The 16,409-nt window shown below is 47.9% G+C and overlaps 1 protein-coding gene and 1 pseudogene across 10 annotated transcripts in view; one reads left to right on the forward strand and one right to left on the reverse strand.

Annotated features, from left to right (window-relative positions):
* LOC144172453 (uncharacterized) overlaps positions 1–16,409 on the reverse strand; it is a 106,379-nt gene that overhangs the window by 67,425 nt on the left and 22,545 nt on the right. For 9 of the 10 annotated variants that reach the window (XR_013323008.1, XR_013323009.1, XR_013323010.1 and 6 more), the window contains one exon: positions 14,584–14,727. Coding sequence is in view for 6 of the 10 variants with exons in the window: in XM_077701155.1 (XP_077557281.1) it covers positions 14,584–14,727 (144 nt within the window). In the remaining 4 variants the exon portion in view is untranslated. Of the gene's footprint in view, positions 1–7,462; positions 10,607–14,583; positions 14,728–16,409 lie in introns of those variants that run through there. The other variant, XM_077701156.1, reaches the window with a different exon arrangement.
* Positions 5,723–7,179, forward strand: LOC144172452 (uncharacterized; annotated as a pseudogene).

Below are 16,409 nucleotides of genomic sequence, written 5' to 3' on the forward strand. Positions count from 1 at the left end.
AGCTCTCCGAGTCGGACAGCGTTTAGAACCTGTCGTCTGCGGAGTGGAAGCTAATGGCAGGGCTGGTCAGTGTACTTGAGCCCATCCAGCAAGCAACAACGGAGCTGTCTGCGGCCACATACCCAACACTCTCGCAGGTGATACCCTTGCTTGAGTGCACCGAGGTTACTCTGAAAAAGTACATTTCGCAAGCCAATGAAGCAGCCTCCTTTGCTGGCAGCCTGCTGCGAAGTCTCAAGACCAGGTTTGTGGATGTGAAGATTTGTCCACTATTGGCGCTGGTCGATCCCCGTTATAAAGCCATTTTTCATTCCGCACCAAGCGAAAAAGTTTGGCCAAGCAGCCTGCTGCTTTCTGAAGTTGAAAAACTGCACCCGACTTGAACAGCAGAAGCCACAGAGAATGAAACTGCCACAAGCACCACAGAAGAGGCATGCTCTGTGTGGGCTGTGTTCTCAAAAGTGAAAATGGCTACAGAGGAAAGACGGCAGTCGGTCGGCATGTCCCAGCACCAGAAACAGGTGAATGAGTATCTCCAAACCAAACTGCTTGGCCGGTCAGAGGATCCCCTCCTGTGGTGGTCAACCCTGGGCTCCCAGCTCTACCCTGCAGTGGCTACAGTCGCGCAGAGGTACCTGTCGATTCCAGCTACCCAGGCATCTAGCGAGCGGGTCTTCTCAACTGCAGCCAACATTGTGACGACCAGGAGGGAGCACCTGCTTCCAGAGCGCGTCAAAGAACTTGTACTCCTTCACGACAACTGCCTGAGCTGTGTCCCATTTCATTTAGTCTTTCATATTTGTGTTCTAATAAATAATTCATACTAGAAATCACTGTTATCTCATTTGCACAAATTAAGTTAGTTTGGTCAAGAATTGCACGCATCTAATAATGCTCTTGCATGTCACCTTTGAGCCAAGTACTTTTAACAACTATTCGATATTCGATTCGAAAATATTCGGCCATAATCACTGTTCGCTTCGAACTCAAAATCCACTATTCGCACAACCCTACATGTGTACGCTATGCACACAATCACAGGACGTCTGGCAACATGACAAAGGCAGCGGCAGCGTCAGAAGCAACGCCACCACCACCAGCAGTGCCACCCCCACACGCAGCAGCCCGTGCCGAAACAACGATGCAGATCCTTGAAAACATAGCAAACTATGAAGACTTGGAGAGTGTGTCTTTGTTGTCAGATGAGGACGTCATGGAGGAGCTGAGTGATGGCACAGAGTTGTTGCCAGCAAGTGCTGTGTTGTCGGGCGGTGCTCTGTCGGGCGATGCACTGTCGACATGCTCGAGTGTGCCACCGTCATGTGCTGGGTCCACACTGAGGAGACCGTCAAAAAAAAAAGAATAGAGACAGATGACCCTCTTTACACCCACATACTAAATGACTGTCATGTGGTAAGAAGAGCGCCCGAGAAGAAGATGATGGAAGAAAAGACGAAGAGAAAGAAGAATCAGCGTACGGGATGGCGATAAGGATTAGGAAGGAACCAATGAAGAAGACACACAGGCTGATGAAGAGGAGGAGGAGGTTAGCTGGACCAGCAAATGGCAGCCTCACACGGTACGATGCAAGGTGTGAAGAGGTGGACGACGAAGTTGGAGTACACAGGGTGGAACGAGGTCTTGGGAGGAATGGTAGCAAGTTCGGGCCGTGCCCCACAACACACCAGCGGCATCGCTCCGTTTTGCAGAGGGCAGCTCGGAACCACCAGCGCCTTCGCACCGCCGGCGACCCGTCGGGCCGTGCCCCACAACGTACCAGCGGCATCGCACCGTTTGGCAGCGGGCAGCTTGGAATCACCTAGTACCAGCAGCTTCGCACTGCTGGCCTCCTGCTGAGCCGTGCTGCTCGGGGAACCCGTGGCATCGCACCACGGTCATCCGAAACACTGAAGACCACCACGCGCCATCGCGACGTGCGGCGACGTTCGGCAACGCGTAAGCCAACCTACCCACTGAGCCACGTCATTGCACCGGGTTCGTCGTGGTACCAGCGGTAGGATTTGTTTTGAATTTGGCATGGACAGTTAATGTGTTGTAGTGACTTTTTTGACTAGATTTTTGGTAGGGTGAGGTTGTGCTTGCTTTTTTGGTGTATGGTGATATGCTTGTTCAGTTGTAAATATATTGTGTGGGCATCGAATGCCTCAACCTGAGCCTCATTTCTCTGCCGTGTGAGACGCGTGACAATGACGTATCGGAAAAACTGGCAGCTTGGAAGCCACTTGACAGTGACGAATACTTTGCTATGTCACTAGTGAGTTACATGCGAAAAGTTCAAGAGGGTGTAAAAAAGGAAGTACGCACCCTCAAACCACAAACCCTCGACACCGGAGCAGAAAGGGCCCATCTCCCCGCGAGGGGGACTCGAGTAAATGCGTCGCATAGGGGGTGGGTGTATTGCGTTAACGTTTAGTGTTTGGGGAGTTGGTGGTAGTGAATGCGTTGTATCAGCAGCTTCTTGACGTAGTTTGAATGAGTCAAGGATATAAGGCGCGTTCGTAGCCTTTCATTCTGTGTCGGTTTTGTGGCGCAGTGGGAAGAGCACCATGTACCTCGCGTTCCGCCCACAGGTAGTGAATGCATTGATATGTATCAGCAGCTTCTTGACGTAGTTTGAATGAGTCAAGGATATAAGGCGCGTTCGTAGCCTTCCATTCTGTGTCGGCTTTGTGGCGCAGTGGGTAGAGCACCATGTACCTTGCGTTCCGCCCGCAGGGTCGTGGGATCGAAACCAGGCGCCAGTAAGTATTATTTTTTTATATAGTGTAGGGGGAGGGGTGCGGACCTGTTGTTGAGAGCGAAGGGGTAGCGTGATGCGGGAAAGGAGGAGTGGGGGAGAGGGCGCACCTGGAACGGCTGTTGCAGACGCCGAGGCACGCCGACAACGCCGGGTGACATCGCGAGTTAAAGAAATGCTCTGCATTTAAAATAGAGATGCGTATGAAAGTTATGCAGGCAATCGAGACTACATGAACTAACTAAAACCCGAGCCTCATTTCTCTGCCGCGTGAGACACGTGACAATGACGTATCAGAAACACTGGCAGCTTGGAAGCCACTTGACAGTGACGAATACTTTGCTATGTCACTAGTGAGTTACATGCGAAAAGTTCAAGAGGATGTAAAACTAGAGATGCGCATGAAAGTTATGCAGGCAATCAGAGACTACATGAACCAACTAAAACCCGAGCCTCATTTCTCTGCCGCGTGACACACGTGACAATGACGTATCAGAAAAACTGGCAGCTTGGAAGCCACTTGACAGTGACGAATACTTTGCTATGTCACTAGTGAGTTACATGCGAAAAGTTCAAGAGGATGTAAAACTAGAGATGCGCATGAAAGTTATGCAGGCAATCAGAGACTACATGAACTAACTAAAACCCGAGCCTCATTTCTCTGCATCGTGACACACGTGACAATGACGTATCAGAAAAACTGGCAGCTTGGAAGCCACTTGACAGTGACGAATACTTTGCTATGTCACTAGTGAGTTACATGCAAAAAGTTCAAGAGGATGTAAAACTAGAGATGCGCATGAAAGTTATGCAGGCAATCAGAGACTACATGAACCAACTAAAACCCGAGCCTCATTTCTCTGCCGCGTGACACACGTGACAATGACGTATCAGAAAAACTGGCAGCTTGGAAGCCACTTGACAGTGACGAATACTTTGCTATGTCACTAGTGAGTTACATGCGAAAAGTTCAAGAGGATGTAAAACTAGAGATGCGCATGAAAGTTATGCAGGCAATCAGAGACTACATGAACTAACTAAAACCCGAACCTCATTTCTCTGCCGCGTGACACACGTGACAATGACGTATCAGAAAAACTGGCAGCTTGGAAGCCACTTGACAGTGACGAATACTTTGCTATGTCACTAGTGAGTTACATGCGAAAAGTTCAAGAGGATGTAAAACTAGAGATGCGCATGAAAGTTATGCAGGCAATCAGAGACTACATGAACCAACTAAAACCCGAGCCTCATTTCTCTGCCGCGTGACACACGTGACAATGACGTATCAGAAAAACTGGCAGCTTGGAAGCCACTTGACAGTGACGAATACTTTGCTATGTCACTAGTGAGTTACATGCGAAAAGTTCAAGAGGATGTAAAACTAGAGATGCGCATGAAAGTTATGCAGGCAATCAGAGACTACATGAACCAACTAAAACCCGAGCCTCATTTCTCTGCCGCGTGACACACGTGACAATGACGTATCAGAAAAACTGGCAGCTTGGAAGCCACTTGACAGTGACGAATACTTTGCTATGTCACTAGTGAGTTACATGCGAAAAGTTCAAGAGGATGTAAAACTAGAGATGCGTATGAAAGTTATGCAGGCAGTCAGAGAATGCATGAACTAACTAAAATGACTTCCTGAATTATCAGTATTGCTTTTTTTCTTCCTCTAGTTGTTCCATTACACTGCTTCTGCTATCCGTATTACGTCACTTGTTTTGCCAATTTCGTTTCCTTTTTTTTTTTCGCTTCCATTTATTTAATGATCCTGTTCCTTCCCTGAACGATTGTTTTATCTTTAAGGGGGGACGCAGGTCTTTAGCGTCAAAAAATCGATACAAAATCGGTTTTTCAGTTTTATCATATTTGGCAATACGAGGTTTATTTCTACCTATAGGCGAGTATGGGGGCCTAAAATGGCGTAGTTATTTAGAAATTGCCATGTAAATTAGCCCTCTCGACGCAGTAAATCATGAAAGCGCGTCAAAAAGTGCCCACATTCCGCATCCCCGCATTTCAAAACCAACCGCCTTCACACGGCCATTTTGGTACCATTCGAAAGAGCCACTCTTTGCGCCTTTACCTGCCAAGCAGCGAGCACCTGCTACCCTTTGTAGCGCCAGCAAAAGCCAAAAACGAAAAATCGAGTTCCACCTTGCTATTGGTTGCTTGGTACCACGTGCAAAAACTGGCGATTCTCATTGGCCAGTGTCATTTGGTGCGACGGCAAGTTTGCCGGAGGGCGCCGCCATTTTGAAAAATCAGCGTTCCCGACTCATCGCGTCAGCAATGGCAAGGCCGAATAAAAAGTTCCGCGTCGTCCACAAATTTGGAAAAACCCACAAAAGGAGGAGTAGGACGCAAAGCAGGCCAGCGATGACGACCAGCGATAGCGTGGAGCTAGAACGTCAACCAGCGGTGACGAGTTCGGCTTCCGTTGCGTGGAGCCAGAACGTGAATCAGTGGCGATAACTTCGGCGTCCGGTTCGCACGACATCGGCAGTCAGTGGCGTCAGCGGCTGCAAGATAACGATGGTGAACGCCAGCTATCTGAGGAGCAGGCTGGCGATAAGATCTCTAGTGCCGCTCTCGAGCGTGAATCAGCGGGCGAGAGAACGAGCGCGGCGTCCGCTTCGGACGACGTCGGCGACGTCGGCGATCGGGCGCGTCGAACGCGCATAGATACATTTCTGAGCAGTGCCAATCGCGAGCAACCGCAGAAGCGGGCCGAAGACAAGATCACCAGTCTGTCGTCAATATCCGCGAGTGAAAGAAAGCTGTCGACACTCCCAATTACGCACGACGACGCGGGCCCTTCTGCATCGGCTTCGACTTACACGGTCGTTGATTTGGCTGCGATCAACAGCTTACTTCAGCATACTACCGTACGTGTCGGACATGCGGCGCAGACGTCTCCATCACGAAAGGTGAGAGAGAATATGGCATCGCCGTGAAGTTGTGCCTTCAGTGCAGTAACTGTGGAATTGTGGACAAAAAGTGGAGCTCCCCGCGGGCACCTGGAACGGCAAAATGCCGCCCCTTCAAGATCAACCTACTGGCGTCTCGTACTCTACAAAGCACAGGGAACGGTCAGACTGCGCTCAACGACGTCTTTTCCGCGATGGGGGTCTCCCACAGGGGTCTCCACCACAAAACGTATCAGAGCCACTTGAAGGATAAGTTCATGCCTGCTGCAACTAAGGCTGAAGAAAAGGTATGTCCAACTGTGCCCTGACCATCAAGAACCTGTACTCCGAGCTCCGATTTGGCCACGCTGGAAACATAGCTGTGTGTTTCGATGGGACATGGATGACAAGAGGTCACCTGTCCCACATCGGTGTTGGCACCGTAATAGAGCTTTTTTCCGGTTACGCCTTGGACTAGATTGTGCTTTCCAACTTCTGTGCGGGCTGCAAGAATGCACCCCCAGAAGAGGACCCACAGTATGCCATTTGGAAGGCAAACCACATTTGCCAAAAGAATACGGAGAGCAAATCGGGCCACATGGAAGTAGAGGCTGCGGTCACCCTCTTTGAGCGCACCATCTTGCGCCATGGCCTTCGCTACACAACGATGTTGTGCGATGGAGACAGCAGGTCATTCCGTGCTATCGTAGAGGCCAGTGTTTACGGCTTCATACCGGTGACTAAGGAGGACTGTATGAACCATGTGCAAAAGCGAATGGGCACAGCGCTCCGCAACCTTGTGCACAAGCACAGTGGTGAGACACTGTGCGGGAAAGGTCGCCTTACAGGTGACCTCATCGTGAAGCTCACGAACTATTATGGCTGGGCCCTGAAGTCGAACGTGGGCAACGTTGAACGAATGCAACAAGCGGTGATGGCTACATTTCATCGCGTCACATCTACTGATGAGCGACCCAATCACAGCCTGTGTCCAAGTGGCAGCGACTCATGGTGCAAGTACAACGCTGCAGTCGCGAGGGATGAGCCGCCACCTAGACACAGGTACAACCTTCCAGACCATGTGAGCCAGGCACTGCGACCAGTGTATGAGCGGCTCTCTGACAAAGAACTGCTTGAACGGTGCCACAGGGGGCAAAACCCAAAACGCCAACGAAGCCCTTCATTCGGTGATACAGTCTTTGATGCCGAAAGACAAGCACGCATCACTGATTGCTGTGCAAACAGCTGTTGCAGAGGCGGTAATCCGCTTCAACTCTGGCTCAACAGCTGCCTCGGCACTGATCCTAAGGAAGCTTCAAGTGGAGGAGAACTGCAAAAGCAGCCAAAGAAATCGAGAAAAGGACTCTAGCCGTGCCAAGAAGTCTGAGCGAAAGCGGGCAGCCTCAGTGACATCTCTGCAGGCAGCAAAACGGGGGCGCCATGCACAAGCATCTGCTGCAGATTACTGTCCTGGTGCATTCTAAGCCACTGGGCTGTGCAATGAAACATTTTAAATGCAGAGCATTTCAGTAACTCACGATGTCACCCGCGTTAACGTCCGTAGTCCGCACCGCACCCCTCCCTACTATATAAAAAAAAAATACTATCCGGCGCCCGGTTTCGATCCCTCGACCCTGTGGGCGAAACGCAATGTACATGGTGCTCTACCCACTGCGCCACAAAGCCGACACAGAATGGGACGCTACGAACGCACCTTATATCATTGACTCATTCAAATTACTGCTGACGAGCGCTCTCTCGTCAGCAGTTGCCTTGACAAGTGCAACAACATTAACGTAACGCAAACTACTTAACGTCGTGCGCCCCCGGAAATGCTCTGCATTTGATCGTGCCCCTCGCGAGGGGGATGTTTCACTGCGTCTTCTCTTGGTCGCGGGACCCGTGGCGCCATCTGGCGGAGGCGCGGCACAACTCGTAGCACTTTCTTTGAAAAAGCGCCTCAAAAGCGCGGCAAATATGAAATAGAGATGACGCGCTTTCGAGGCAATCCGCCGACGCGGCTGCTTTGTGTACAGACTCGGCGGCGAGCGTCCCGGGATTCTGGTGCCGACCGAATTAAAGGGAATCTGCAACACTTGCAGTGAAGTGAACGCTTTCGCTCTTCCCTTCGCGTCTGGAAGCAGTTTTTTTTTTTTTTTTTGAACAAGGCTTCAACATACAATTTTGCTTTTTGTACATTTCTGTTGAATTTTTTTCCATCTTGTTTAGCTCTGACACTTGAAATTCGGCATGCTTGTTTTGTTTTAATTTAGCATTACTAATCAATTTATAAATGAGAGAAGGTAAAACAAGATATAGCTGCACAAATGAGTAGAGAAAGAGTAAGCTCCTATTTCGGGCAAACACAGGCTGCCTCACCCACTATTTGCTGCTGCTGAAGCCAAGATAGCTACTAAAAATAAATGCCAGACATTCCTGTAGCATTCACTAAACGAATAAGCTGCAGAAATTAATGTTTCTGTACACACAGAAGAATTTTAAAGTTTGTGAGCGTCTTTTTCATTTTTCTCAATTTGATGTTTTTTGTCATTTGACAACTCTGCATGAGCCGTATCTTGGCTTCTACTCATTAGATCTTGACCAAATTTAGTTTATTTGCAAGCTAAATAATCAGAGAGTGCAAGGAAACTATAAGATCAGGCTAGAGAGTTTGGGAAATATTTTTTAATATTTCTGTAAAATAAAGCTTCACTCCATTGTTTCAAACAACGAAGTTTGAACCCTCATACAATTGGTTGTAGGAAGGCTAGAAGCATGGGAATACTTTTATTGCACTGCCTGGTTGCTAAACGATGCAATGAAGTGCAGTTTAGAAGCATCATTAAAGCAGATTTTTTTTTAATTGGGGATAGGCTTTTAACAATGAAATCAGTATGAAATTAGAACTAATTGTGATATCCAAAATCTAAATCGATATTTGAAATCAGAATGCTGAAATACACCTGTTTGGAGGTTTTCATCTCAATAGCTTGAAAAATAAAATGTTTTGTCTAAGACCAGCCCTTGGTCTTAACCCTTAACCCTTCTTTCGCCTTAACCCTTAACCCCCCTTAACCCTTTAATGTCAGTTGTCGCGTATTCGCAACATACTGAATAAAGCTGGCCAACCAACTCGCGAAACCTTTGCTGCCTTCAGCGGCAGCTGTGATGTGTTTCCGTCAAAGAGGTGGTGGTTGCGCTCCAGACAGGTAGCGCCATCTCGTATAAGGTGTTGAAAATAAACTCAGTACGTCCATCGGTTGGCGGACTGCGAACGCCACGTGCGACAGCTCTCACTTCTTCCTCGTTTTCTGTCTAACCATAGTGAGTACAAGGTCCTCCAATTTTTTTTTCTATTTGCACGCATTCAGGAGACTGCCCATGAGGTGTTACATTGTCGAAAACTACTTTTTTTGTTGCATGCTTCTTGCTTTCATGGTATGTCGCGAACTCGCGACACTCGGCAATTTAGGCAGTTTGCGGGGACTGTAGGTATGATATTTTTTTTTTTTTTTATGGCAGAGGATAGATGTCAGATCGTTGTATGGAAGAAAAGGGCTTCGCACACGCCTGCCACCGGAGGATAACAGTGACGATAGCTGACTTAGTGACAGTGAGTACGATGATTTTGACTACGATCCTCATGCACAAGCACGAGCTGCGCCCTTGGGAGAGCCACCATCAAAGCAGTAAAGATGAAAACGGTGACGTGGTGCCTTTGCCAGCTGCCTCTGCCAAACAGACAGTGAAGTGAAAAAAAAACAGACTGTCAAGAACAGCGGGAAGTCCCATCCTGGAATACCACTGTTCCTGAAAGAGATACTGTGCGAGCACCTACTGAATATTTCAAAGGGTTTTTTGATGACAGCTTAATGCATCCAATTGTACAGCAGACCAATCTTTTTGCAACGCAAAAACCCAAACAAAGGGATGGCAGAAGTAGGCGATAAATTTGAATTCCAGATATTGGCCTAAGTGCCTGTTGTCGCGAATTCGCGACAAACCTAAAAGTCGGCGATTAAGTTGCATCCCAGATAATACAACTGTGGAATGTAATCACGGGGTCTGTTTAAAGCCGAAACAAAAAAAAAAGAAATTTTTTTTGCTGCCTATTTTATAATTCCGGCATTAAAGGGTTAACCATTGTCTTCCTCGTGTATTTATACCTTGCCATATTTCGTGCCCTCATACATATCAATGTATGCCTGCAATAAAGTATGGTGCACATTGCATTTTTTTTGTTTGCATCAATGTTACCCAACTTTGCCTCGTGCAGTTTCCAATAGCCCACATGTTTCAGTCTATTCAAAGCCCCAATGTAAGTTGGTGCACTTTCACTATTTTTCATTTGCATTTCGAACGTTCTTTTTGTACTGGCGAAAGAGGCGCATTCATGGTAAAAGGCATAAATGATCAAACAGGATTTCAGGAAATTAAAAACAACAATAGAGAGTTTTAGTATAGCGTTCTGTGCCTTTGCGTACGTCAAACAATAAATTCTTGCGTTACGCTACGTTGGCACCGCGCAGAGAGTTTTAGTACAGCGTTTCATTGGTTGTGCTTTGCGGCCCACTAGCCCACTATTATGGCACCATCTGTTGAACTGAATGCAAAGATACTTATCTGGCCGAACGAGCACCCGGAATTTTGCACGACTACCCAACCAGTGGAACCAAATGCCTTCCCGTTAGAATTGAATGCAAGAAGTGCACAACATGATAAAAAAAATTCTCCTACATAAGCACACTCTATAGCGGACACACTGAAGCCCCCAGGTTACTTGTTTTGTGGTCTTTCGAGAGTTTGGAGTGTCAGCTCACCATCCCGGGCATCCGCTCGAAGAGATATACACCAGTGGCGGAAGCGAGAATGTTAGCACTTGAGCACTTGGACCGGTCGTACAGAGATTGTGTTCATGTGTTCATGGACGGATCTGTCGACAGAGAAGCAGATACCAACGCAGCGGCCTTTGTGATTCCCGGCATGAACGTTTCCTGGGCGGCTCGCATTGACCAGTTGACGTCATCAACAACGGCAGAGTGCATAGCGATCGAGGCGGCCTTGAAAAAGATCAAATCGCTTCGGGTGCAGCATGCGGTAATTCTAACGGATTCCAAGTCGGCCCTACAACTCTTGCAGCTTGGATTTCCCGCAGATAAAATTTACCAACGCTCCCTGCGTCTTCTTCAGCAGATAAAGGAAAACGGATTTAGCATTCGCTTCCAGTGGGTACCTTCCCACGTAGGACTGCTTGGAAACGAGGCTGCGGACCAGTTGGCTCGTGAAGCGACATCGTGCACTCGTCATCTGAAGGTGGCCCCAGATGAACGGCGCATTTTAAAAACAATCGTACAAGATCATCTCCGCTCTCTTTGGCGACCACAACATCGACCTTGTGTCACCAAAGGAATGAAGAGGACAGAGGCAACCTTACTGTTCTGCATCCGATCCAACTCAGCGCGGACACCGGCGTGGCTTCATAAGCTGAACATTATCTCTTCACCTCTGTGTGGAACGTGTGGTGATACAGGCGACATCGGTCATTTTATTATGGACTGCCGAGAGCATGCGGAGGAGCGGTTAGCTTTGTTTAAAGAACTGCGAAGGATAGCCGCTCTGCATGCCTCTTTGAACGATTTAATTTTCCCGGAAGGCCATTGGATCACGAGGAGGGACATCTTCCGTTTGATCCTGCAGTTTTTACATGTCACAAGCCTCAGCGAGTCATGGTGAATTCCCGCGCATAGCGGTAAAAGGTGCTGATCGGGTGAGCACTTGCCGGCATATCACGCAAGGCTAGGTCCACCCGTCAATAAACATCACCACCACCACCACCACCACCACCACCACCACCACCACCACCACCACCAAGGACTGGGTTTCGCATGCGCAGTTCCACTGACGCAAGGGAATGGCGAGCGGGAACACTTTGCGTAGGGCTGAAAACGCTCTAGTGAAACTCTCTAATATCAAAAGAATGAATATTTCACAAAAATGGAAAATAGTGAGAATCAGCTGACCGTGGAACACCCGCATTCTCATAAAAAAACGTAATTGGGTGGAAGTAACGCAATGCACCGGCTACGATGGCGCAGTACCTGGACTATGTGTTTGACCCCAATGCAGTGGGTTTTATTACTCTGCTACTATATGGCGTGTATGAAAAATAGAGCCGCCTGTGGAAAATGTGCTGCTGGGATTTTGTGATTTCTAGAGTGTACAACAGGGTGCCCATGCGAATTATCCTGGAGTACTCAAAAAAAAAAAACTCAGTGCACTTTCCTCATTAGCAGTACAGATTATGTAGTGGTGAAGGCATTCACCTTTATCGGTGAATGCCTTCACCGATTGAAGGGTATGTTGCAAAGTTCCCAAAGTGAGCTTGGGTACGATTTTACTTGATAGTCGCCACCTTCCTGACAGCCTGTTGCCATTTTTGCTTTCATAAAAAGCATCAGACGCCAACAAGAAAGGGCGTCGTGGTCCACTCTCTACGTACAACAGTTGAGCGTACTTCTACACAGAGTTTTTTAGACATACCGTATTTTCCAGTGTACAAGTCATGGTTTTTTCAAAAAATTTTTGTGGTGCGACTTATACAAAGGTGCGACCTATATATAAACTTTTCGGTCAAAACGGCTTACCGTACTTACCCGATTCTAACGCACACCTGATTTTCCAGGCAATAAACCGAAAAAACTTGCACCTCCGATTGTAACGCGCACGGAACTTTGGGAGCAAGAAAAACAAATGCCACAGAAACGGGCGATTTATTTCCCGAAGTAATCTTACTCATATCACTCCTCGTCGCTCTCCGCTGACCACAAGATCTCGTCCTCGGTTCCGTCAAGCGCATTTGCGATGCCACACTTCTGAACGAACGTTCAACCATGGTCGATAGGATCGTGGCCCACACCTCGCACGGCCATCCCGCGAGCTTCTCTTCCTTTTCCCACCGGGCACAAAATAAAGTTGTTCTCTCTCTCTCTCTCTCTCTCCAGAGGCACATACATACTTCAGCCGACCACTCATTTTGAACGCGCGAGAGCCATCCGTAAGCCGTGGAAGCGGTGCGCCATCTTCCGTCGCACACAGTAACTATGCGGCCATAGGTGGTGTTGCCCGATCCAGGCGGCGCTGCGGCCGCAGCATTCGCTTCTTTGTTCCCCACTTGTTTCGTCCACGGTGTTTCGACCACGTGAAGCTCGTTTCGACGTTGCGCGAACCACGACCAAGGTGTGGACATGCCGCCACCAATACCGCGGAAAAGTTACACTGCGAAGTTGAAGTTGTCTGCTGTCGCGTATGCGAATGAAAATGGGAACCGTGCAGCCGGACGGCACTTCAACGTCAGCGAGAAAGTTGTCCGGGACTGGCGAAAAGCTGCGAGCGTGCTGAAGACGATGAAGGGCTCAAAGAAGGCTAATCGTGGCAAAAAGGCGCGCTGGCCTCAGCTAGAGGATCGCCTGCGAACATGGAGACGCACATGAACGTGGATGACTTTGTTGGCGGCCGTCTTGGTGCTTCCAATTTATGAGGCGCCACCAGCTGGTCATCAGAGCTCGAACAACGGCCTGTCAGAAACTCCCTGACGACTTTCAGGAGAAAATGGCAAGTTTCCAGGCATTCGTCAAAGAAGAAATCCAAGACCATGACGTTAGGCCTAGCCACATCGTCAACATGGACGAAGTCCCGCTGACTTTCGATATACCAATGGGCAGGACCGTGGCCGAGAAGGGAAAAACACGATCAGTGTGAGGACAACCAGCCACGAAAAGTCACATTTTACCGTCGTGTTGACGTGCTGTGCAGATGGAACTAAACTGCCGCCTATGATTATTTTCAAGAGGAAAACCATACCGAAAGACGTCTTCCCGTCCGGAGTCGTCGTTCAGTACAACGTGAAAGGTTGGATGGATGTGGAAATGATGGGGCTGTGGCTGGAGAAATGCTTCTCGCGGCGACTGGACGCATTTTTTCACACGAAGAAGGGACTTCTCGTGATGGACAGCATGAGGGCACACATGACTAATTTGATCAAGACGAAGATCAAATCCAAGAACTGCATCTCGGTCATTATTCCTGGCGCCACGACAAAGATGCTGCAGCCACTCGACATAGCCGTGAACCGCAGCTTCAAAGCTATTCTGCGGCGTTTGTGGGAGACTTGGATGACAGACGGCGACCACAGTTTTACGAAAACTGGCCACATGAGGCACGCGTCCTTGAGCGAGGTGGCCGAGTGGGTCAGTGAAGCCTGGAACTCCGTCTCCGTAAGGACTGTGACTGCCGGTTTTAAGAAAGCAGGACTGATTGACTCTGTGCCTGAGAGCGGTGCCACTGAAACGGACTACAGCGGGCCTGACGACGATGAAGAGGAGCTGACCGGGCTGGATCCAGGGATCGCCGCAGTCTTCCAAAGTGACTCGGAAAGCGAGGAATTTGACGGCTTTACCGAATAGACTTGGTATGACAAGGCAGTAATAATAAAGGTCTTACAGCATCTGACCGGCCTATGGCTCCGTATTCTTTTGCTTCGCTCCAATAACATTGAAAGGTAAGTGGTACGCTCGCATTTCTTTCGGTTTGGAGCGTCACTGTGTGCGTAAAAAAAACGCAAACACTGCAAAAAGGTGCGACTTATACAAAAGTGCGACTTACATACAAACTTTTCTGTGAAAATTTTCAAAAAACGGAAGTGCGACTTATACAACGGTGCGACTTATAGTCCGGAAAATACGGTAATTTAAACTTGTTTTGTTGTTAAAAAGGAAACTGAGTAGTGAACCTTAATGAGAGGTTGCAAGAGAAATATTGCAACCCAACGCACTCTTCAGTTTCGGAGTTTATTATCATAAAGCTTACCACAAGTTTGTGCTGATAAAACATGCATAAAGCAGATAGGTTCACCTTGTAGTTGTAGAACAAGCTGCCCGATTTTGGAGGTGCAGCGATCGCCACGTGCTTGCCGTCGACGGCTCCCAGGCAGTTGGGGAACTGCCATCGGCGGCTGTAGCCGTCAGCACTAGCGGCCCAATCCTCCGTCGTCGGCACCTGAAATTACATTAACATGAGTCATCACTACTTAACAACAGGTGAAGCATGGGCGCAGCAAATTGTGATATCGCATGGACCTGATTGACTGCTGTGTTTAACAAACAGCCATACCTGGTGGTGAATCTTTATCAGCAATAACTAATAGTGTGGAATAAAAAATGCCCCAACTATCTCACACCTTCCTCAGGTTTCGCTACTGGAACCCAAATTTTTGGTGTAGCTTTTGATTACAATTTGCTTGCCTGCTTGAAATTGTACGAAGAATGGTGTGCAATCTATGATAAATAAACAAGTAAATGAATTGTGGGTTCTCCAACACCTGAACGCCATCTACACGGGTTTTTGGTGCATGTCAGCAGTATCCTTAGGTAGTGCGAAGTAGTTTGCAGATTCCCACTGCACCATGCTTCATGGCCCAGGTGCTGCTTCAGCATGTTAAAAACGGGACGTGTGATATGACCTGCATGGGTTTTATTACATTTTCCATTCATACAAAAATACATCCTCCCCAATCATAACCTTCGCTTTCAACACCAGTCCAACTGTTGCCCTGTGACTACCATTACAGTGCATTCCCTGGAACACAGTGACCTCGTGTGGGGTCGTACCTTCATGTACTTGTCCTTCAAGCGTGCCCAGATGGCTCGGCACATGTCGTGAATGGCCATCCGGGCCGTCTCGATGCCCATGCGGTAGGCCAGGGCCACGTCTTTAACCCCTTAAGGGCTCATTAAACGAAAGAATTATGTTCTAAAATGGCCAATTTTTTCAATGAGATGATATTTATTTATTTATTTATTTATAATACCTTACAGGCCCATTGAAGAGCATTGAGTAAGGGGGGTTACATTTTTGAAAGAACACAAAAAAAAATAGTGGGGAAAAAGAAGAAAAGACAAGTACACAATATAGAGTTTGGGTAATCGGCTTACAGACATAAATGAAACACGTCATACACGTTTCTAACAGACAATGATCACAAACGCACAGGGTTTTTGTGGAATAAAAAACATCACAAAAACACAAATACAAGGGGGAAACACCCATAAACAGTAACAATATTATTCTAGCAATTCATCATTACACAATTACTAGAAAAATGTCGGTGCAGATTATCGCTAAAGCCATCTTGACTACGTATGGATGCAATTTGGTCAGGAAGATCATTCCAGTGCATGATTGCTCGAGGCAATGCAGATGAATTGAAAGCAAGCGTCTTGCCAAAAATTCGCATAAAACTATGACTATTATGAAGGCGGCGTGACGTACGTACTGGGGCGTTAAGAGGAAGTGGGTTAGGTGTGACGCGAACTATGTATTTATGAAAAAGGCATAATAGCGCGATAGTGCGACGGGTATCTAGCGGCTGAAGTGATAACTCTTGTTTGATTTGGGTAACGCTAAGATGACGGTCGTACTTGCGTGTAATAAATCTGGCGGCTCTGTTTTGAATAGATTCCAGCTGGACGATTAGGTAGTTTTGGTGAGGGGACCAGATCGCCGACGCGAATTCTAGCTGCGGACGAATAAAGGTTAGATACGCATGTTTGCGGACAAGGGCTGGTGCGCATCGTAAATTTCGTCGCAGATAACCGAGCGATTTAGAAGCCTTTGCGCAGATGGCGGAAATGTGGGTACCCCAAGAGAGATTAGGTGTTAGATGAACACCAAGATATTTA

This window comes from Haemaphysalis longicornis, unplaced genomic scaffold (genome assembly GCF_048455015.1).
Source record: "Haemaphysalis longicornis isolate Haplotype H1 unplaced genomic scaffold, Haemaphysalis longicornis Haplotype H1 scaffold_213, whole genome shotgun sequence".
In the NCBI taxonomy this organism is placed as follows: domain Eukaryota; kingdom Metazoa; phylum Arthropoda; class Arachnida; order Ixodida; family Ixodidae; genus Haemaphysalis; species Haemaphysalis longicornis.